A 22,962-nucleotide genomic window follows, 5' to 3' on the forward strand; every position below is an offset into this window, starting at 1 on the left:
AAAAAAAAATCAAATCCAAAGAAAAATGAAAAATCAGGGTAGAAATCAAATTTGAAAGACCTCAAAAACGAAGAAAAGCATGGGTGTGTTTGCAACCTACTGGTAGGAGAATGGTATATCAATTCCTCCTCAGACCATAAGCTCTTTGAAAAGAGAAACCATGGTATGTGACTACAGGGCACAACAAACATCACATCTAAGCGCTCAAATACTAAACGATAACATATTTCAATAATTAGGGCATTTCGTTCAAAAGAAAAGTACTTTTTTCCGTTCCTAACTTCAAAGGTCTCAAACTTAATCTTGAGACTCATGTTTTTCTTTAATTCTTTTTGTGAAAAATAACTAAGTACATTTTCTGGGCTCAGTCTGGACCCCATTATATACATATATATAATCCCCCTAAAATACTTGGGAGGCGCCTGGCTGGCTGAGTTGGTGGAGCACGCAACTCTTGACCCTGGGTGCGTGGGGGTTCAGGCTCTGTGTTGGCCAGAGTTTACTTAAAAACAAACAAGCAAACAAAAAACAACTTTACCTGGTAACTCGTTTCGTAAAGAAAAATAAAGATTGTTTGCCAAATTCATAGGGGAAGGTCCCTAGCAGAAAATAACAGAAATGCCTTGAAGAAATCTGTCCTAATTCAATCATTACTACTATTTTATATGCCTATTCTCTGGTTTAATGTATTTCAAAAGGAAACAAAATAAATAAATAAATAAGGACCTGTAATGAGCTTCTAGTAAGAATTAAAACGCTGTCAGAAAAAATAAGAAAAATCATTGCAGTAGTCTACAAAACCAGTAAATTTTCAATATAAAATTTCCACTTGTAATTTCCCTACTAAAGAAATGATCACAAGGAAAGCACTTCAAAGAAGGAATGAGTAACTTGTACTGACTCAATAGGAGTAAAAAAGATTCAATTTCTGATTTTGTAAAGCATATCTGAAAACAGTAAATCACTACCATTATTTAAGCACTTGTATTAATAGTGATTAATAGTGATTAATAGTGTTCTCCTAATTAAGTCAACATTTTCTAATGCTATGCAAAGTTGAAAAAAACTAAACACCTGAGACAGAGAAATCAAACCACATCCAATTAGTAAAACGTCATTAAAGTAAATGAATAATAAAATTTACCTTTTCAGCTGGTAGCAAATCAAAATTTTCACTAAATTCTCCTAAAACCAAGTCAGCAAATTCATCATCCAAATCTGCAACCTACAAAGAAAGGTTTTAGTTCTATAACTTGCTTTTATTGTCACAACTATTAAGTCCAAATAAATGTACATTATCCAAATATTTCAAGACAGCTACATGATCTACCTTATCCAGGACAAAGAACTCTCCTCAACATCTCAAGAGATAAACAGTATTTCTTTCATAGGAAAGGAGACTGAAAACTGAAGATGTGCTATTATAAGTTCCCTACATACATGAGAAGCAATAGCCAGATGAAGTATGTCAATAAAGTGCTATCCACTCGGAGGGCTCAAAAGAAATAAAATACCACAATTCGCGGTCAGTGATAACATATCTAATGGATTGCTGTTTTTAGATAGATTTAGAAGTTTTAGTTAGTTCATTGAAAAGTTTCCTCTGGGGAAAGTTTCCTGCCTGGGTGGCTCAGTCGATTAAGCATCTGACTTCGGCTCAAGTCATGATCTGACAGTTGGTGAGTTTGAGCCCCGCATCAGGCTCTCTGCTGCCAGCAAGGAGCCCGCTTCCTATCCTCTGTCCACCCCTCCCCTGCTAATGTGCACATGTTCTCTCTCCCCAAAATAAGTAAAACATTAAAAAAAAAAAAAAAAGTTTAGGGGCGCCTGGGTGGCTTGGTCGGTTAAGCGTCCGACTTCGGCTCAGGTCATGATCTCACAGTCCGTGAGTTCGAGCCTTGCGTCGGGCTTTGTGCTGACAGCTCAGAGCCTGGAGCCTGTTTCAGATTCTGTGTCTCCCTCTCTCTCTGCCCCTCCCCTGTTCATGCTCTGTCTCTATCTCAAAAATAAATAAACGTTAAAAAAAAAAAAAGTTTCATCTGGTATTCCTTTAACAGTATGAATATTCACCAGATGTCCTAAGACAGTCCAACTAAAATAATTCCTGTTATTCTAATCCGGCACTGCAGGAACAGACATAAGTTGAGGGTCATAGGCATCATTTCAGCAACAAAAATGCAATTATCTAATTCATGTTCTTTTCTTAGTTATCTGCATATATGAAATAGGAGAATTCAGCTGACAATAAATTTAATAAAAGTTTCAAAAGTTTGTAATAGTACAAAAGAGCAAAACATTCAAACTTGGAGACAAAAACACACTTTTAACAGCTAAGTATTGTAGAAACATACCTAACCATTCTCGGGGGGGGGGGGGGAGACAGATAAGCACAGCTTCTGGAATTAAACTGCCTTGAAATGGCTCCACTACTTGCTGACTTACTCAAAAACTTAAGTTACATCACCTCTCTCTCTCTCTTTTTTTAAAGTTTATTTATTTATTTTTGAAAGAGAGAGATAGAAAGGATGAGCAGGGGAGGGGCAGAGTGAGGGAAGAGAGAGAATCCAAAGCAGGTCCCATGCTGTCAGTGCAAAGCCCGATGCGGGGCTCAATCTCACGAACCCCAAGATCATAACCTGAGCCGAAACCAAGAGTTGGATGCTTAACTAACGGACCCACCCAGGCGCCCCCACATCACCTCTCTTCACCTTGGTTAATCATGAAGATAATACTAGTACCTACTTCAGAGGGCAAGGATTGAATAACCAAGTGAAATCATGCTTCTAGAATGTATAGTAAGAATATAGTAAGTGTAACTTATTATCACTATTCACCTTTAGAACACAGGAAGTTGCTTCTAGTCCACACTAATCTTATTCTCTAAAAAAAAATTTAATCGTGGTAAAATTTAACATAAACAGAACATAAAATTTACCTCCTTAACCATTTCTCACTGAACAGTTGAGTAGTAGTGTTAAGTATATTCACACTGTTGTAAAACTAATCTCCAGAACATTCTCAATCTCACAAAACCCAAATTCTATACCACGAAACAACTCTTCCTCATTCTCCTATCCCCTATCCCCTGGCAACTATGATTCTACTTTCTGTCTCTACAAATCTGACTACTCTAAATACCTCATATAAGTGGAATCATTATAGTATTTGTCTTTTTTCCTGGACTGGCTTATTTCAATTAGCATAATGTCCTTGAGGTTCATCTGTATCGTAGCATGTGTCAGAACGCCATTCCTTTTTAAGGCTGAATAATATTCTATTGTATGTTTATACCATATTTTATCTACTCATCTTGTTGATGAACGCTTGGTTGCTCCCACGTTGTGCCCATTAGGAATAATGGTGCTATGAACAAGGAAATGCAAATATCTCTTTGAGACCCTGCTTTCAATTCTTTTGGATATACATCCAGAAGCAGAAATGCTAGACCATTTGGTAATTCTATTTTCAATCTTGTGAGGAAACACCATACTATTTCCCACAGTGGCTGCATCATCTTCATTCCTACCAGCAGTGCACAAAGGTTACAGTTTCTCCATATTTTGCCAACACTTATCTTCTGGTTGAGGGGTTTTGTGGGGGTTTTTTGATTGTAGCTATCCTAACAGGTGTGATGTGGTCTTATTCTCCAATTCTATAAATACACATGTATTCCTTGTAATCAGCACTTTAATATCTACAGAGAGTCTCAAATCTAATTTTTGTTATATACTATCCTGTCCTAAGACATGCATTAGACATGCCTAAGATAAAACAAAGAAAAATCTCAAAGGAGAACTAATTATGCACCCAATTACTGACTAATAAATGTCAATTTCAGGCACCTGGGTAGCTCAGTTGGTTAAGAGGCCAACTCTTGATTTCTGCTCAGGTCAAAATCCATGCCAGGCTGTGCTGACAGCATGGAGCCTGCTTTGGATCCTCTCTCAAAATAAATAAACTTATATAAAAAAATACATACATACATACATGTCAATTCTACTTTTATTCTGTTTATGGCTCCCCAAATTAGAGAAGCAATAAAGCAAAGTGGGTAAGAGCTCCAGCTCTAAATGGAATCAGACCTGGGTTCAGGTTCCAGCACTGCTCCTTATTAGCTGTATGACAAATTCGTTAAGGATTCTAAGTTTCTGTTTCCCCACCAGTAAAACAAGGATAATACAGGCTGCTATGAGGATTAAATGTATCACATGTAAAGCACTTAAGCTAGTTCACAGTAAGTCCTCAGTAACAGTTACCCAGTAATAAAAAGAACAATGACCATTATTCTGTTAATGATAAAGTTGGTGATTACTATATGTTATAAAGGGAAATAATTACTTCAAGAACAACTTCATACAAAAGATTAATGAAAATTAATGATGACAGGACCTACTCTGACCAATTTAATTCAGAAATAAAAAAAATCAAACAGTTCAGATTCAAATGTTTTTCACTACCATAAGATTCAGAGAGTTTATGGCACGTGCCATTCACTCTCTGAATCTTATGGTAGTGAAATGTATGTATGTATTTTTTTATATAAGTTTATTTATTTTGAGAGAGATAGAATCCAAAGAGATAGAATTAGTGCCACTGCACTTAAACTTATAGCAGAAATAAACCACGTTTATTAGTATATATGCCAACAATACCATATAAAATATCATAAATATTAACAATCTTACTACTTTCTATTAAAATGTTGAGGGTGGATGAGGTCCAGAGTTACCTATTAACTATAAAATTAATGGCTTTAAAATTTTCTAAGTTAATGTGACATTTGATAAAATAAAAGACGGACACACTCTCTGATATTCCTAGGTTTAACCCTAAACAAATTGTCACAAGTGTGTACAAGGAGATACATACAAAGATGTTCACAGCAACACTGTTTGTAACAGCAAAACAGACAACATAACCTCAAAGTCCACCCACAGAAGAATGGACAAATGTGGTATAATCATATTGGAACATGACACAAGATTGAAAATGAAGCATAACCACACATAACAACAAAGATGAATCTGCAATGTACTGTTATAAAATACAAACAACATCACTCCATTTATGGAAAGTTCAAAACCATGGAAAACTAAGTCCTTCATGAATATATACATTTGTAGCAAACTATAAAACAAAGCAAATGAAAGAAAAGGCTACAACCAAAATAGTGGTGGGGGGAGTAAATGATAAGTGGAAAGGAGAGAGATTTAAACAGAAGTGTCACACAAAGATTCAAGGGTATTGCTAATATTCTATTTCTTAAGCTGGGTGGTGGAAACATTGGTGTTCATCATATTCTTCATTACACTTTATATATTACACTTTATATATTACACTTTATATATTACACTTTATATATTACACTTTAAATACACATAAAGTATATATTTACTTCATAAATTTCATAATATATAAAATATTTTTAAATTTTCTAAATATGCAAATGTAAACTCAAAGTATTTACTTTACCTGCTCAATTAAGGCATTCCTTGCTTCAGTTGTCTCCTTAAGCAACTCAGGATCACTCATTTCCAAAAGGGGATTCCTCACAAAGTCTTTTCCATCATCTGAATTAGGATTCCAAAGAAGTTTTTCTTTATTTACTACATCCACAACTCCTTTGAAAGCTTTGCCTTCACCAAGTGGTAACTGCAAATCAAAGCGAGATTAACTTTATTAAATGATAACTCAATTAGAACTGCATTGATGAGAAAATGTTACCTTTCTCCACTTTCCCCCAAATGGCTATTAACATTATTACCATAATCTATATCTTTTATTTACATGCCAACTTCTTCTAAAAAACATCTGAGATAGTTTCAGATATATATGTCACAATAAAATGATGAGGAAATTTGCAGCTGCTGCTATTAATAAATCAAATATTAATCAACCAACCTGCAAAAGTAATGGCTTTGCCTTCAACTTCTCTCTGATGCTTTCAACCGCATATTTAAAACTGCAGGAAGCAAAATAACTATAATTAAAAATGTTAAGATTCTTGGGCCGCCTGGGTGGCTCGGTCAGTTAAACGTCCGACTCTCGCTCAGGTCATGATCTTGTGGTTCATTAGTTAGGGCCCCACACTGGGCTCTGCGCTGACAGTACAGAGCCTGCTTGGGATTTTTCTCTCTGACCCTCCCCTGCTCATTTGCTCCCTCTCTCTCTCAAAAATAAATAAATAAACTTAAAAAATGTTAAGATTTTTTTAAATGTTTATTTATTTATTTTGGGAGAGAGAAAGAGATTGCAAGCAAGCTCCTTGCTGTCAGAAGGAGTTCAATGCAGGCTTCGTCTCATGAACTGTGAGATCATGACTTGAGCGGAAATCAAGAATTGGATGCTCAACCGACTGAGCCACTCAGGCGCCCCTTAAATGTTAAGATTCTTAAAACAGATTTAAGAATGTTCTCTAAAATCACAACCATTTTCATTGTCCCTAATGTTCACCAGTGAACAGTTTTCCACATGACAATATCTTGAGTAAACTTTCAATGTCAACTTCAAACAGGCTTGAGTATCTACCATAATCCTGCCACAGAGATATCTAGGGTATTATTATTATAAGCTTCACTTATTATAGTTTGAAACTAAGATTAAATAAACTGATCAAAGTCACCAATAATAAAGTTCAGTTAGACATTCAGATGCATGATCTGTCATTATAACTCAAGGATTTTTCTAACAACTACATTTGCTATCACACACAGTTATCCCCTTTCTTCCAAAAGCCAGCCCAATTTTGCTATAACTTTACCTTAGGCGTTCTTGGTATCATGTTATCAGTTCAGAATTAGGATAGAAAATTCCATAAACACAAAGCATACTGTGTGGTTTGAGGAGAGGGACAGTTGGTGTTTTGTATTTGCCACTTACACACTGACCAGGATCTCTCCTTATCACATTTCTACCTGTTTTCAAACTCCTTTTTTAATGGGACTGAATTGAGATTCCATGGAATACTTATACTCTAGAGCGAACAGCTATTTATAAATTTAAGTTATAGTCCATTAAAAACTCAAAACTGTATTCCTACTTTTTTTAAATGTTTATTTATTCTTGAGAGAGAGGGGGAGAGAGAGGAGAGAGACAGAATGTAAGCAGGGAAGGGGCAGAGAGACAGACCCAGAATCCCAAGCAGGCTCCAGGCTCTGGGCTGTCAGCACAGAGCCCAACGTGGGGCTTGAACTCCCAAACCGTTAGATCATGACCTGAGTTGAAGTTGGATGCTTAACCGACTGAGCCACCCAGGCACCCCTGTATTTCTACTTTTAACAAATGGGGGGGAAAAAAACCCTTGAAATACCTTGCTCCAGTTTTGTCCATTTTGTTTAAAAAACAGATTCGAGGTATCCTGTGTTTATCAGCTTGCCTCCATACTGTGAGAGTCTGGGCCTGGAGCAAAGAGAAAGGGAAAAAAAAACCACATATTGGACAAAAATAACTCCACCACACATGGAACAAATAGATCTAAGAATCTATTATAACATGGAACTGGGCCCTGTTCCAACACAGAATTAGTGCCGCTGCACTAGCTACTCTTCTGCTAGTGGGTAATAGAACAAAGAACATGATGAAGTGTGATACAGAACGTGCTTCAAACTGAGAATACTCCTTTGGGTGGTCTAGGTTGCCACACAAGGAAAACAAACACCTGGGAGGTATTAAGAGTCATGGAAAGAGGACTTAATCAAGAACCAGAAGATGTCATTTTTGTCTGGCTTCACCTTACCCAGAACAGGTCACATAATACTGAACTCATCAGTTTGCTGACCAGCAAAAATAGGGACTTTTGCCTTAATTCTTTTGTTGTTGTAATGTAAAAAGAATAGGACTGTATTGTGATAAAAAATGATATTGTGATAAAAATATGCATTTTTACTCCTGAAACCAATATTGCACTATGTGTTAACTAAAATTTAAATAAAACTTTTTAAAAGTACATGCATTTTTATTATGAATGTTTAAATATTGAGTTAAACTGAAGAGTGAGGGAGAAAAAAGCCAATAACTGTATTTCTTAGTAGCAATTCTCACGTATTTTTATTTTTAATTATTTATTTTGAGAGAGACAGAAAGCACACATGCATGCATGGGGGGGGGGGGGAGAGAGAGAGAGAGAGAGAGAGAGAGAGAGAGAGAGAGAGAGAGAGAAAGAGACTCCCAGGCAGGTTCCAGGCTGTCAGCACAGAGCCCCGATATGGAGCTTAATCCCACAAACCACGAGATTATGACCTGAACCGAAATCAAGAGTCAGATGTTTAACCAAATGAGCCACCCAGGCGCCCCTCTCATATGCTTTTCTATTTGACTTTTTAATTCTAATTTTTACACATTTTAAATATAAATAGTTTGAGTCTGTTACAATATCTCTGCCTAGTGGAGTCTCAAAGCCCTAGAACAGAGCATACAAAGCCTAATGTGCTGACATTACCTGATACAGAAGCCACTTTATATAATTTGTTTAGGTAAAATTTAGATAGAATAAAAAACACTCCAGGGTATAGTGCGTTCTTGTAAATGTATAGATTTGTATAGCTACTATCCTAAACAAGATACAGAACCTAAGAAATTTTTCTTATGTCCCATCCCCCATAAACAACCTGTCCTCACATTTGTCACCACAGACTCATTCCATTTTTGAATCTCGTATAAATAACATGGCTTGTTTCACTAAACATAAAGTTTTTGACATTCATTTATGTTGTTAGGTATGATGGCTGTTATTTTTGTTGTTGTTGTTTTGTTTTTGGCTAAACCCCTTCGTATAAATGTGCCAGCTTGTTTGTCCACCTGTGGATGAGCACCCAGGTTACTTCTAGTTTCGGGCTATTATGAATTTAGCTGCTGTAAATATTCTGAAAAAGTCTTTAGGAGACAAATGTTCTCATTCCCTTGGATAAAGATACAGGAGTAGAAGTGCTGGGTGAGAGGATATGTGCAGACTTCATTTTATAAGAAACTGCCGAATAGTCTTCCAAAGTATAATATTTTACAGTTCCACCAACAGTGTATAAGAGTTCCACTTGTTCCACAACTTCAGCCAGTATTTGCCATCATTTTTTTCAACTTCAGCCATTCTTGTGGATGTCAAATAGTTTTTCTTTGTAATTTTAATTTGCATTTCTTGATAATCAATGAGACTGAGCATCTTTTCATGTGCTCACTGGGCCATTCATGTCTCTGGTGAAAAATCCACTCAAGTCTCTTGTCCATTTATTAACTGAGTTGTAAGTTTTTATTACTGATTTGTAGTTATTCATATATTCTGGATACAAGTCCTTGATCACACCCATGTACCATGTACTATGAAAATTTCAGCACATACTTCCTAAAACAATGATATTTTCCTACATAATCAATAGTGGGGTTTTTTTTGTTTTTTTTTTTTAATTTTTTTTTTTCAACGTTTATTTATTTTGGGGACAGAGAGAGACAGAGCATGAACGGGCGAGGGGCAGAGAGAGAGGGAGACACAGAAACGGAAACAGGCTCCAGGCTCTGAGCCATCAGCCCAGAGCCCGACGCGGGGCTCGAACTCACGGACCGCGAGATTGTGACCTGGCTGAAGTCGGACGCTTAACCGACTGCGCCACCCAGGCGCCCCCAAAATCAATAGTGTTATCGCATTCTGGAAATTTAACATTCATATACTATATCTAACATGAGAAATTTTTTCATAGCCTACAGCTTCCCTTTTTATTTTTTAATTTTTTTAGTTTTAATGAGAAGATGTAATTTTGATAAAGTCCAATGAATCAACTTTTCTTCTTCTAGTATGCTTTATATCCTAAGATATTGTTACCTACCCCCAAGGTAACTAATTTCTGCATATGGTGAGGTGGGGGCTGGGGGTATATTATAAATTTTCCAAGAAAAAAGCATATTAAAAAATATAGAAAGACTGGGCGCCTGGGTGGCGCAGTTGGTTAAGCGTCCGACTTCAGCCAGGTCACGATCTCGCAGTCCGTGAGTTCGAGCCCCGCGTCAGGCTCTGGGCTGATGGCTCGGAGCCTGGAGCCTGTTTCCGATTCTGTGTCTCCCTCTCTTTCTGCCCCTCCCCCGTTCATGCTCTGTCTCTCTCTGTCCCAAAAATAAATAAAAACGTTGAAAAAAAAAATTAAAAAAAAAAATATAGAAAGACTTCCATTATCCCACCTACTAGCTAAAAGTCCATTTTAGCATGTTGTAGCACATAAAAGGCTTCTGTGTCACAAATTCAGAAATTTCCTATTCCAATATGTTTCAATTTTGTAAATAATGCCATCTGTCAAATGTACATATACAAGTCATAATGACAGAAAGAATGCAACCATTAGGACGTGAAGTGATCAGAAAGAAATGGGAATAATGTATAATCAATCTCAGACCTCAAGGTCAGGCTGTATTTAGATCAAAAAAACATCACTGCCTGTCAGCAGTCCTCAGGTCGGGCTTTCCATAACTGTATTATTTCCCCCCAACAACTTTTCATTCTGAAAAATCTCAAACCTATAAAAAAGGTAAAAAAACAGTACAACAAATACCATGTACCCTTCACCTAGATTCACCAAGTATGAACACCTTGCCACACTTGCCTTTTTTTCCCCAAATGTGCATATGAACACATTAGAATGTGTGCACTGGGTATGGGAATGTGCCACTTGGATCTACTACACAGAGCATAATTAAATGATAGCTCCAGGTGCTAGTCATCTTGACTACTAACTACCACGGTCTCTCAAGGACCAGCTAATGGCCAAGCAGAGCAGAATTATTAATGTAGGTTATTCCTACAAAACATGTGGGACTTCTCCAACAGGCGACTTTGCCTTGAGGACTTCCATCAGCCTAGCCAAACCCCTTTTGGAAATGTGCTATAGTCTGAAACTCTTCCTACCCAATCAATCGTCCTGTCACCAAGAGCTCCCTGATCTGCCCTCTGGTCTGAAAGCTCTCTTCCACTTCTCTCTTTTCTCCTTTACTCTTCACAGGGATTTCCACCAATAAATCTTTTATGCATCTAATCCCAACTTGGCATCTAACGCTCAAAGTACCCAAACTAACAACATACGTGTATGTGTGCGTGGGAGGTGAACCACTAGAGCAAGATGCAGATATCATGACACTTTAATCCTAAATACTTCAGCCTGTATTTTCTAAAAATAAGGATATTCTCCTACATAACCATTTACAAAGATCATATTCAAAGAATTTAAGCTGATACAATACTTTTTTCTTTTTTTTCTTTTTAATGTTTATTTATTTTTGAGACAGAGAGAGACAGAGTATGAGCAGGGGAGGGGCAGAGAAAGAGGCAGACACAGAATCGGAAACAGGCTCCAGGCTCTGAGCTGTCAGCACAGAGCCCGACACAGGGCTCAAACTCACAGACCGTGAGATCATGACCTGAGCTGAAGTCAGACGCCTAACCAACTGAGCCACCCGGGTGCCCCTACAATACTTTTTTCTAATAACATATCATCTATATTAAAATTATTCTGGTTTTCCTACTGATGCTCTTTGTAACTTTTTGTTTTTGAATCCAGGATCCTTCCAAAGATCATATTACATTTAGTTTTCTCGTTTGTTTAGAATCCTTTCAACTACAGGGGTGCCTGCGTGGCTCAGTCAGTTAAGCATCCAACTTCAGTTCAGGTCGTGATCTCATGGTTCAGGAGTTCAAGTCCCACATGGGGCTCTGTGTTGACAGCTCAAAGCCTGGAGCCTACTTCGGATTCTGTGTCTCCCTCTCTCTCTGCCCCTCTCCTGCTCGCACTCTCTCTCTTTCAAAAATAAACAAACATTAAAAAAAACTTTTAAAAAATTTCATTTGATTGCCTTCTCATGATTAGATTTGAGCCAAACATTCTGCCAAGAATACAACATAATGTTGTGCCCTTCTCAGTGCATCCTATGAGGAAGCCCATGGTGTCGATTTGTATCATTTGGGAAATGTTAATATCGATCATTTAGTGTATCACTTTTAGTAATTTTACGATTAGAAGAAGTGAAGAGGATTCTATATTTAATAAAAAGCCAATCTTGAAATTGTAAGACATATAGCGATATGCTAAAGAGTACATAACTGACCCCAGTATAATTTATTTTAAATCCACTTTCAAGATTTATTCAAAAAACTCAGTAACTGTTAGGACACAATTCTTCATGGGTATTTCACCTTTCTACATAGTTTGTTAGGAAAGGCACTAACTGCCTTTGTTCTGGACTATGTCTTCAAAGATGTCTTCAAATATAGTAAACGGCTTAGAAAGAGAAGTGTCTTCCTCTGAGTCAAAAGGTAGGTTTGTTTATAAGCCTGGAAGATAACACCTCTCTCCAGAGCAAACAGCAGGCATGCTTACTGCCCATTATAAAACATGTGCATTTTCTAAGCACAGGGTTCCATGGCATGTGCAACTCTTGACTCTCTTGACTCTCTTTAGGTCACCCTGTGGGAATTGGGGCTTGGGTAACGAAGACAAGAAATTATCGACACTCTGGCTATTGCTATTCCTGTGACTAACAGTCCTTTGTCTCTGACTCAAAAGTCTTATGTCTTATGCCAGCATGCCATAAAACTGTGGCAGGTTAACTAGTTAGCTTAAAAAAAAAACAGGTAAGAATCTCAAGCCCTTCACAGTTTTCAGCACTAACTTTCATATTTTCTACAGAAAAGCAACTATTTCCCTTTTATTACGAAATATCTGAGATCACATATAGACCTGTATATATGATTGCAGTATTAAATTCCAATTTCACCATAATTTGATTAATGTGAACTTAACAAATACAGGGCTATCGTAACTAAATCTGATACATTCTACTTTAAGAAAAAATTATGTTGTTGGTATCTTCACTTTACTTTGAGAATATTTTTTACCTCTACACCAGCAGAGGCATCAAACACAGCTACTGCACCATCCAACACTCTAAGGCAGCGCTCAACCTCCAAGGTAAAGTCTACATGACCTAAAAAAAAGATGAGAAACATAACACTTAAAATCTTTTATTAATTTTTCTATGTTTATTTATTTTTGAGAGAGAGAGAGAGAGAGAGAGAGAGAGACAGAGCATGAGCAGGGGAGGGGCTGAGAGAGAGGGAGACACAGAATCTAAGCAGGCTCCAGGGTCTGAGCTGTCAGCACAGAGCCCGACACGGGGCTCGAACTCATGGACCGTGAGATCATGACCTGAGCTAAGCCTGGACACTCAACCTACTGAACCACCCAGGAGCCCCAACACTTAAAATCTTTTAAAAACTGAACAAAAAAACATGATCCAGCAATCCCACTTTGGGGTATATATCCAAAAGAACTGAAGGGAGAGTGTGAAAGACATATCTGCACACCACACTCATAGTAAAACTATTCACAATGGCCAAGAGGTGGAAACAACCCAAATGTCCATCAATGGATGAATGATGTATATTTACATACAAATTATGTTATATATGTACAATGGAATATTATGCAGCCTTAAAAATAAAGGAAATCCTCTCACATACTATAAGACAGATAAACCTTGAAGATTTCATGCTAAGCAAAGTAAGTCACCCACAAAAGGACAAAAACTGTAATGATTCTGCTCATATGAGGTATCTAAAGTAATCTCCTAGATTACAAAGTAGGAGAGTAATTACCAGCAATGGGAGCAGATGACAAAGAGTAGTAGTTATATAATGGATATATAGTTTCAGTTGTGCAAGACTAAGTACTCCTGGACATCAGTTTCACAACAATGTAAGTATACTTACCTCCTGAGCTGTACACTTAAAAATGGTTAGGATGGTAAATTTTATGATATATTTTTGAACACAATTTAAAAGGAAACACAAACATGAATAAAAACCTCAAATGATGCAGCACCTCTGAGTTGCTCAAACAGCACCATACCTGGCGTATCAATTAAATTGACTCTATATCCCTTCCAATCAAACGTAACAGCAGCAGACTGAATAGTAATGCCTCTTTCTCGCTCTTGAGCCATGAAATCTGTCACTGTATCTCCATCATCAACATCTGACAAGGAAAAAGATGAGACTGTTAGGCTTCATACCAAGTATATTTCATTGAGATAAGATATCTACATGACAGTTTCATTTGCTTTAAGACTGTTTATAAAATATTTGGCTTAATATCCAGAGGCCTTAATCTTACTCTACATAAGTCCTTGTTCTAGAAAAGCTTTTCCAGCAAAATGAGTAATTTTTCCATAAAAAATATATTTTCTCTAAGATTAAATTCTAAATATTTTAATTTTTCTAAACTTTTTATTTTTTCATTTTTTCCCCTAGTTTACCTTTCATTATCCCTTTTTATGTTTCTCATATCTGATCCCTTGACAGGAGGGAGGGTAGTGCAATGAAAAGAGCACAGACAGATCTCGATTTAAATCCCAACTTTACCATTACTACTGTATGAACCTGAGCAAGCTATTTAACCTAATTTGTACTACAAGGTTAACAAAGGCAACCTCGCTGGGTTGCCGGAAGAATAAAATGAGACTACATAAAGTACCTAGCCCAGTAAATGGTAAGTAAATGGTAGCTACAGGGAACAAGGTAAAGAAAAAACTCCTCCCAAGTAAAATTCTCCTTTACAAATCCTTCTGATTACTAAATCCGCCCCCCCCACCCCACCCCCCAGCCAAAGACACTTATGTGTACAGATGAAAACAGTCTTGGTGGAACTTCTATAGTACAAAGTTACGGATAAAGTTCACCTTGACTACTAAATTATTCTGCATTAAAATTCTTGTACTCTCATTAAATTTATACAGTAAAAGGAGTAAAAATGAGTTTATCGTTACCATTCAAAATTCAAAACCACAAGTGATCATGGCCTTATACTACCACTACTTATGTCAGCATTAAACCTCTAAAAATGCTAACCACTTTTCCTCACTGTTTGTGTATGTATAGATGTATATAAACATATGTACACATATGTGCCAACTGGGGGAAGAAAAGAAAAATTTATTTTTCAGGAGCCCCAAATATCTATGTTAAAAATTAGTGTTGCCAGTTACTCACAAAATAACAAACCAAGAAAACAAACATCATTAATGAGACAAAGACCAAATACCTAACCAAAAGCGCTAAGTTTTTATTTACTTATCTTTTTAACGTTTATTTGTTTTTGAGAAAGGGAGACAGAGCGTGAGCAGGGGAGGGGCAGAGAGAAAGGGAGACCCAGAATTCGAAGCAAGCGCCAGGCCCTGAGCTGTCAGCAAAGAGTCCGATGCAGGGCTTGAACCCCACGAACCACTAGATCATGACCTGAGCCGAAGCTGAACAACTAACCTACTGAGCCACCCAGGTGGCCAAAAGCTCTAACTTGTAAAACATTTGTAGGAGGAGGGGATGCAAGCTGGTGGAGTAAGAGGACCCTAAGCTCATCCCATCCTACTTTTACAGCTACATATCACTCACATCTGAGTCAATAAACTGGAGAGTGATCTGAAGACTGGCAGAACAAACTCCACAGCCAAATACAGGAAGCCAGCCCTGGAGAGGTTAGAAAGGGCAGAAAGGCAGCCAGGAGCACTGCCCACAGGAGAAAGGAAGCGGTGGTCACAGAGAAGGCAAAGCACCGGGGAGTTTACATAGGAAAAAAGAATGCCCATAACTTCCAGCCTTGAAACCAGAGGCACTGAACTCCATGACTCTGTATAACTAGGGGAGCTGGGAGTCTAGAGCTCTGAAGGTCAGGTGACTCAGCACTGGGTAGCCAGGAGTGCACGTGATAGCCAGGTCCCCGCCCTTAAAGAGACGAGGACCTTTAGAAGAGTCAACACAGACGTGACAGCTTGCACAAAGGCAAAGAGATCTGTTTATAGAGATTTCAGAGCACACTGAGGAATTCCTCTGAGAACAAAGGAACTGGCAGGTGCCATTTATTCTCCCACCCCCCAGCATAAACAGACACAGGCGGGAGGCAGTGCTGCACAGACACCCGTGAGGTAGCGCCAGCAGTGCGCTGTGCCTTGAGTTCTCCTGAGGAATCACCCACTCTAAGTATGCTGGCCTAGGCCCTGGGCTCAGGGCAAATTTTATTAACACTGCGTGCGCCCCACCCAATCACTGCCTTCGCGTGCTGTGGCCCTGTGGCCATCGCACTTTGGCAGATCTATCCAGGTCTAGCAGCTCAGTGCAGATTTTGCTAAAGTTGAATGCCCCCAGCCACCACGCACAGACCCCTATGCTTCTTGTCACTACCTCAGCCGTGTGCTTTGTGTCCGGCTACTAACACATGCCACGCCGCTGGCCACCACCGTGATTTAGGGGATCTGGCCTGGGACTACTGACTCGGTGCAAATTTTGGTTAACACTGCTGCCTGGCCCCTGAGCCCTCCTATGGTCATGCCCTCTCAAGCCGGCCTGCCTGGATCTAATACCACAGAAAGCAAGCACAGCCCACAAGCGGCAGATAGTCAGTGCAAAAGTCTGGACTGAAAGAGAAAGCACAATAGTAGGACGCAAGCAACGCAACGCAAGCAAAGCAACGCAAGCAACATACAGCAGACTCCTCTGAAGTGTCACTTTCTGGTGAATAGGGAACAGTGCACTGCAGGGCACTACAAGACCTCTTCTTCATAAAGCCACTACTTTTAACAGCAGGAGATATGGCTGACTTTCCTAATACACAGAAACAGACACAGAGAGGTAGGCAAAATAAGGAGACAGGGGAATATGTCCCAAATGAAAGAACATGACAAAATCACAACAGGAGACATAAGTGAAACAGAAATTATTAAGCCTGGTAGAGAATTTAGAATAATAATCACAAAGATACTCACTAAACTTCAGAAAAGAGTGGAGGATATTGTTGACACCCTTAGCAAAGACAGAAAAAAATAACATCAGACATGAAGACTCAATAAATGAAACAAAAAAATATAATAAATGGAATAAAAAGTAGGCTACAGGAAGCAAAGGAATGTTATCAGTGACCCGGAGGATAGAGAAATGGGAAGCAATCAAGATGAACAGATGAGAGACAAATACTGCATAATAAGAACTGACTTACGGAACTCTCACTCAATCAAGCATAGTAACATTCACGTTACACGGATCCCAAAAGAGAGAGAAAGGGTGGCAGTAAATGTATCTGAAGAAAAAATAGCTGAATACTTCCCAAATGTGAGGAGGGAAACAGAGATCCAGATTCAGGAGGCACAACAAATTGTCCCAACAAATTCAACCCCCAACAAACAAATTGCCACAACAAATTCAAACTCCCCAACAAATGCAACTCAAGGGATTCCACACAAAGACACACATTAATTAAAATGGAAAAGGGGCGCCTGGGTGGCTCAGTCAGTTAAGCGTCCGACTTCGGCTCAGGTCATGATCTCACGGTCCGTGATTTCGAGCCCCGCATCGGGCTCTGTGCTGACAGCTCAGAGCCTGGAGCCTGCTTCAGATTCTGTGGCTCCCTCTCTCTGGCCCTCCCCCGTTCATGCTCTGTCTCTCTCTGTCTCAAAAATAAATAAACGTTAAAAAAATAATAATAAAATAAAATGGAAAAAAAATTATGATAAAGAATTTTAAAGGTTGCAAGAGAAAAGAAGACAGTTACATACAAAGAAATCCCATAAGGCTACCAGTGGTTTTTTTCAGACAGAAACTGCAGGCCAGACAGGAGTGGCATGATATATTCAAAGTGCTGAAAGGATTTTCTGCAGCCATGAATACTCTATCCAGCAAGGCTATCATTTCGAATTGAAAGATAGACTTTCTCACACTAACAAAAACTAAAGGAGTTTAAGACCACTAAACCAGTCCTACAAGAAATATTAAAGGGCACTCTTTGAGTGGGAAGCAAAGACCATAAGTAAAAGTATAAAAAAGTAAAAAACACAAAAGAACATTAAAAGTAAATACTTCCAGGGGCACCTGGGTGGCTCAGTTGGTTAAGTGTCTGACTTTGTCTCAGGTCATGATTTCACAGCTTGTGAGTTCAAGCCCCAGGGTGAACTGGAGCCTGCTTCAGACTCTGCCCCAATACTACTCATGCTCTGTCTGTCTCTGTCTCTCTCCCAAAAATAAACATCACAAAAAAATTTTTTAAAGAAAGTAAATGCTTCTGTAAAAACCAGTTAAAATATTCAGAAAATAAAAGGATGTAAAAATTACATCCTATACCAAAAGCATGGGGAGTGGGATTACAGAGGGGTTTAAAGTTCTGCAACCATCAACTTAATATACACTACTATATGCAGAAGAGGTTCTACACAAACCTAATGGTAATCACAAAATAAAAACCAGTAATAGATATGCAAAGAATGAAGAAAAAGGAATCCAAGTATATCACTGAAGAAAGCCAACAAACCATGAAAGAAAGGGTCAGAAAAAAGGTGCAAAAACAACCACAAAACAAGTAACAAAATGGCAAAAATATATACTGATCAGTAATTACTTTGAATGTAAATGGACTAAACACTCCAATCAAAAGACACAGGGTGACAGAATGAATAAAAACAAGACCCATCTAAATGCTACCTTACAAGAAACTCATTTCAGACAGAAAGACACTTGCAGATTGAATGTGAGGGACAGAAAAACATTTATCATGCAAATCGATGTCAAAAGAAAGCCAGGATAGCCATACTTAGACAAAATAGAGTTTAAAACAAAGTCTGTAACAAGAGACAAAAACCACTGAATAATAAAGGGTACAATCCAACAGCAGAATAACAATTGTAAATATTTATGCACCCAACATGAAAGCACCCAATTCCATAAAACAGTTAGCAACAAACATAAAGGAACTAATCAAAAGTAACACAACAATAGTAAAGTGACTTGAACACCCCACTTAGATCAACGGACAGATCATCAAACCAGAAAATAAACAAGGAAATAGTGGCTATGAATGACACACTGGACCAGATGGACATAACAGGAGTATCAGAACATTCCATCTAAAACAGGAGAAAACACATTCTTTTCAAACACACACAGAACATTCTCCAGAACAGATCACATATTTAGGCCACAGAACAAGTCTTAACAAATTATAAAAATCAAAGTCATACCATGCATCTTTCCTGACTACAACGCTATGAAACTGGAAAGCAACTACAAGAAAGGCTCTGCAAAGACCACAGATACATGGAAGTTAAATGACATGCTAGTAAACAATGAATGGGTCAACCAAGAAATCAAAGAATAAGAAAATTACATGGAAACAAAAATGAAAATTACAATGATTCAAAAACTTCGGGAAGCAGCAAAAGTGGTTTTAAGAGGTAAGTGTACTATTGCAATACAGGTTTACTTCGAGAAGCAAGAAAAATCTCAAACAACATAACCTCACACCTAAAGGGATTAGAAAAAGAACACATAAAACCCAAACCCAGCAAAAGAAGAAAATACAGATTAGAACAGAAATAAATGACACAGAAAGTAAAAAAACAAACAAAAAACCCAATAGGATGGATCAACGAAAGCAAGAGTGAATTCTCTGAAAGGATCAACAAAACTGAAACACCCGTAGCAAGATTCATTAAAAAAAAAAAAAAAAAAAAAAAGCAGAGAAAGAGGGGTTGGGGGTACCCAAATAAACAAAATCACCAATGAAAGAGGAGAAATAACAATCAACACCAAATAAATACAAATAATTGTTACAGAATATTATGAAAACCTAAATGCCAACACATTGGACAACTTAAAAGAAATGGATAAATTCCTAGAAACATATAACCTACCCAACCTATGGTGAAAGAAATGGAAAAATTGAACAGACCAATTACCTGCAATGAAATCAGTCATCAAAAAACTCAGAAAAAAAAGCAATGCCTGAGGGCTCAGTCAGTTAAGTGTCTGACTTCAGCTCGGGTCATGATCTCACAGTTGGTGGGTTTAAGCCCCACGTGGGACTCTGTGCTGACAGCTCAGAGCCGGAAGCCTGCTTTGGAGTCCATGTCTCCCTCTCTCTCTGCCCCTTCCCCACTCTGTGTGTCTCTCTCTCTCACTCTCCCTCTCTGTCTCAAAAATAAACATTAAAAAAAATTTTTTTAACTCTCAAAAAACAAAAGTCCAGGACCAGACGGCTTCACAGGAATGCTACAAAACATTTAATAAAGTGTTAATACCTATTCTCCTCAGACTATTCTGAAAAACACAAGAGGAAGGAAAACTCCAAATTCATTCAACGAGGCCAGTATCATCCCGATACCAAAAGCAAACAGAAACCACACACACAAAAAAAGAGAGAACTATAGGCCAATATTTCTCATGAATATAGATGCAAAAAAAACTCAACAAAATATGAGCAAACCAAATCCAACAATACATTTAAAAAAACCATATACCACAATCAAGTGGGACTTATTCCAGGGATGCAAGGGCGATCCAGTATTTGCAAACAATCAATGTGATAAGAGAAAGGATAAAAACTGTACAATCATTTTAGCAGATGCATAAAAAGCACTTGACAAAGTACATCCATTCATGATAAAAATCCTGTGCGAAATAGATCAAGAAGGAAACATACCTCATATGATAAAGGCATTCTTTGAAAAACTCACAGCCAACATCACACTCTATCATGAAAAACTGAAAACTTTTCCCTTAAGATAAAGAACAGGACACAGATATCCACTCTCACTTTAATTCAACATAGTACTGGCAGTCCTAGCCATAGTAATCAGGTAAGAAAAAGAAATAATAGGGATCCAAATTGGTAAGAAAGAAGTAAAACTTGCACTATTTCCATCTGACACAATACTACATACAGAAAACCCTAAAGATTCCACCAGAAAACTGCTAAAACTGATAAATGAATTCAATAAAGTTGCAGGATACAAAATCAATGTGCAGAAATTTGTTGCATTCTTACACACTAATAGCAAAGTAGCAGAAAGTGAAAATAAGAAAACAAGCCTATTTACAAGTGTACCCAAAACAATAAAATACCTTGGAAAAAATTTAACCAAAGAGGTGAAAGACCTATACTCTGAAAACTATGAAACACTGATGAAAGAAATTCAAGACAACACAAAGGAATGAAAGACATTCACAGACTGGAAGAACAAATACTGGTGAAATGTTCAGACTACCTCAAACAATCTATAGATTTAATGTAATCCCTACCAAAATATCAACAGCATTTTTCACAGAACTAGAACAATCCTAAAATTTGTATGAAACCACAAAAGATGTAGAATAGCCAAAGCAATCTTGAAAAAGAACAACAAAACAGGAGGTATCACAATTCCAGATTTCAAGTTATATTACAAAGCAGTAGTAATTAAACAGTATGGTACTGGCATAAAAACAGACACAGAGGTCAGTGTAATAGAAAACTAAGAAATAAACCCACAATATATGGTCAATTATCTTTGACAAAGAAAGAAAGAATAACCAGTGGGGAAAAAAGACAGTCTCTTCAACAAACAGTGCTGGGAAAGCTAGACAGCTATAAGCAAAAGAATGAAACTGGACCACTTTCTTATGCTATACACAAAATGAACTCAAAATGGATTAAAGACCTAAATGTTGAGACCTGAAACCATAAAAACCTTTGAAAAGAGCACAGAAAGTCATCTATCTGACATCAGCCATAGCAATATTTTTCTAGGTATGTCTCCTGAGGCAAGGGAAATAAAAGCAAAAATAAATTATTGGGACTACATCTAAATAATAAGCTTCCACACAGTGAAGGGAATGATCAACAAAACTCAAAGGCAATCAACCTATTGAATGGGAGAAGATATAGGCAAATGACATATCTGATTAGTACCCAAAACATATAAAGAACTGATACAACTCAACACCCAAAAAAACACATAATCCAATTAAAACATGGGCAGAAGATGTGAACAGACATACTTGCAAAGAAGACATACAGATGGCTAACACACACATGAAGATGCTCAACATCACTCATCATCAGAGAAACACAAATCGAAATCACAATGAGGTATCACCTCACACCTACCAGAATGGCTAAAATCAAAAACACAAGAAATAACAAGTACTGATGAGAATGTGGAGAAAAAAGAACCCTCTTTTACTGTTGGTGGGAATGCAAACTGGTGCAGCCACTCTAGAAAACAGTGGAGCTTTCTCAAAAAGTTAAAAATAGAACTACCCTAGGACCCAGGAATCACACTCCTGGGTATCTACCCCCCAAAATACAAAAAGCCTAATTTAAAGGGATATATGGACCCCTATGTTTACTGAAGCATTATTTACAATAGCTAAGATACGGAAGCAGCTCAAATGTCCATCAACAGATGAATGGATAAAGATGTAGGATACACACACACACACACACACACACACACACACACACACAGAATACTATTCAGCCATAAAAAAGTAAAATCTTGACATTTGCAACAACATGGATAGAGCTGAAAGTGTAATGCTAAGCGAAATAAGTCAGAGAAAGACGAATATCATATGATCTCACTTATCTGTGGAATTTAACAAACAAAATAATGAAAAACAAAGAAACAAAACAAAGAGAAAAAACAAAGAAATCAAGAAACAGACTCTTAACTATAGAGAACTGATGGTTAACAGAGTGGGTGGGGGATGGGGGAAACAGGGCATGAGAATTAAAGAGTATAATTATGATGAAAAAATGATAAAAAAGAAAAAACAAAACAAAGATATCTGTACCCCCAAATTCACTGTAGCATTAACAATAGCGAAGATAATGGAAGCAACCTAAGTGTCTAACAATACATAAGATGTGATATATACATATATGTGTGTGTGTTTACGTGTGTGTGTATATATATATATGTACGTGTACATGTGCATATATATGTGTGTGTACGTGTGTGTGTATATATATATATATACGTACACACACACACACACACACACACACACACACACACACACACACACACACTGGAATATTACACAGTCACAAAGAAGAATGAGATCCTGCCATCCGAAAAACAGAGGGTATCATGCTAAGTGAAATAAGTCATACCCAGAAAGACAAGTACCATGTG

General features: G+C 37.6%; 1 protein-coding gene across 6 annotated transcripts in view; it reads right to left on the reverse strand.

Moving 5' to 3' along the window:
• The window catches only part of GFM2 (GTP dependent ribosome recycling factor mitochondrial 2), an 86,789-nt gene that overhangs the window by 46,206 nt on the left and 17,621 nt on the right, over positions 1-22,962 (reverse strand). For all 6 annotated transcript variants that reach the window (XM_045062067.1, XM_045062068.1, XM_045062066.1 and 3 more), the window contains 6 exons: positions 13,878-14,003; positions 12,866-12,954; positions 7,310-7,398; positions 5,902-5,962; positions 5,473-5,652; positions 1,145-1,225 (listed from right to left, as the gene is read on the reverse strand). In XM_045062067.1, coding sequence (XP_044918002.1) covers positions 1,145-1,225; positions 5,473-5,652; positions 5,902-5,962; positions 7,310-7,398; positions 12,866-12,954; positions 13,878-14,003 — 626 coding nt within the window. The remainder of the gene's footprint in view (positions 1-1,144; positions 1,226-5,472; positions 5,653-5,901; positions 5,963-7,309; positions 7,399-12,865; positions 12,955-13,877; positions 14,004-22,962) is intronic.

The sequence above is a fragment of the Felis catus genome, chromosome A1, assembly GCF_018350175.1.
Source record: "Felis catus isolate Fca126 chromosome A1, F.catus_Fca126_mat1.0, whole genome shotgun sequence".
In the NCBI taxonomy this organism is placed as follows: Eukaryota; Metazoa; Chordata; class Mammalia; order Carnivora; family Felidae; genus Felis; species Felis catus.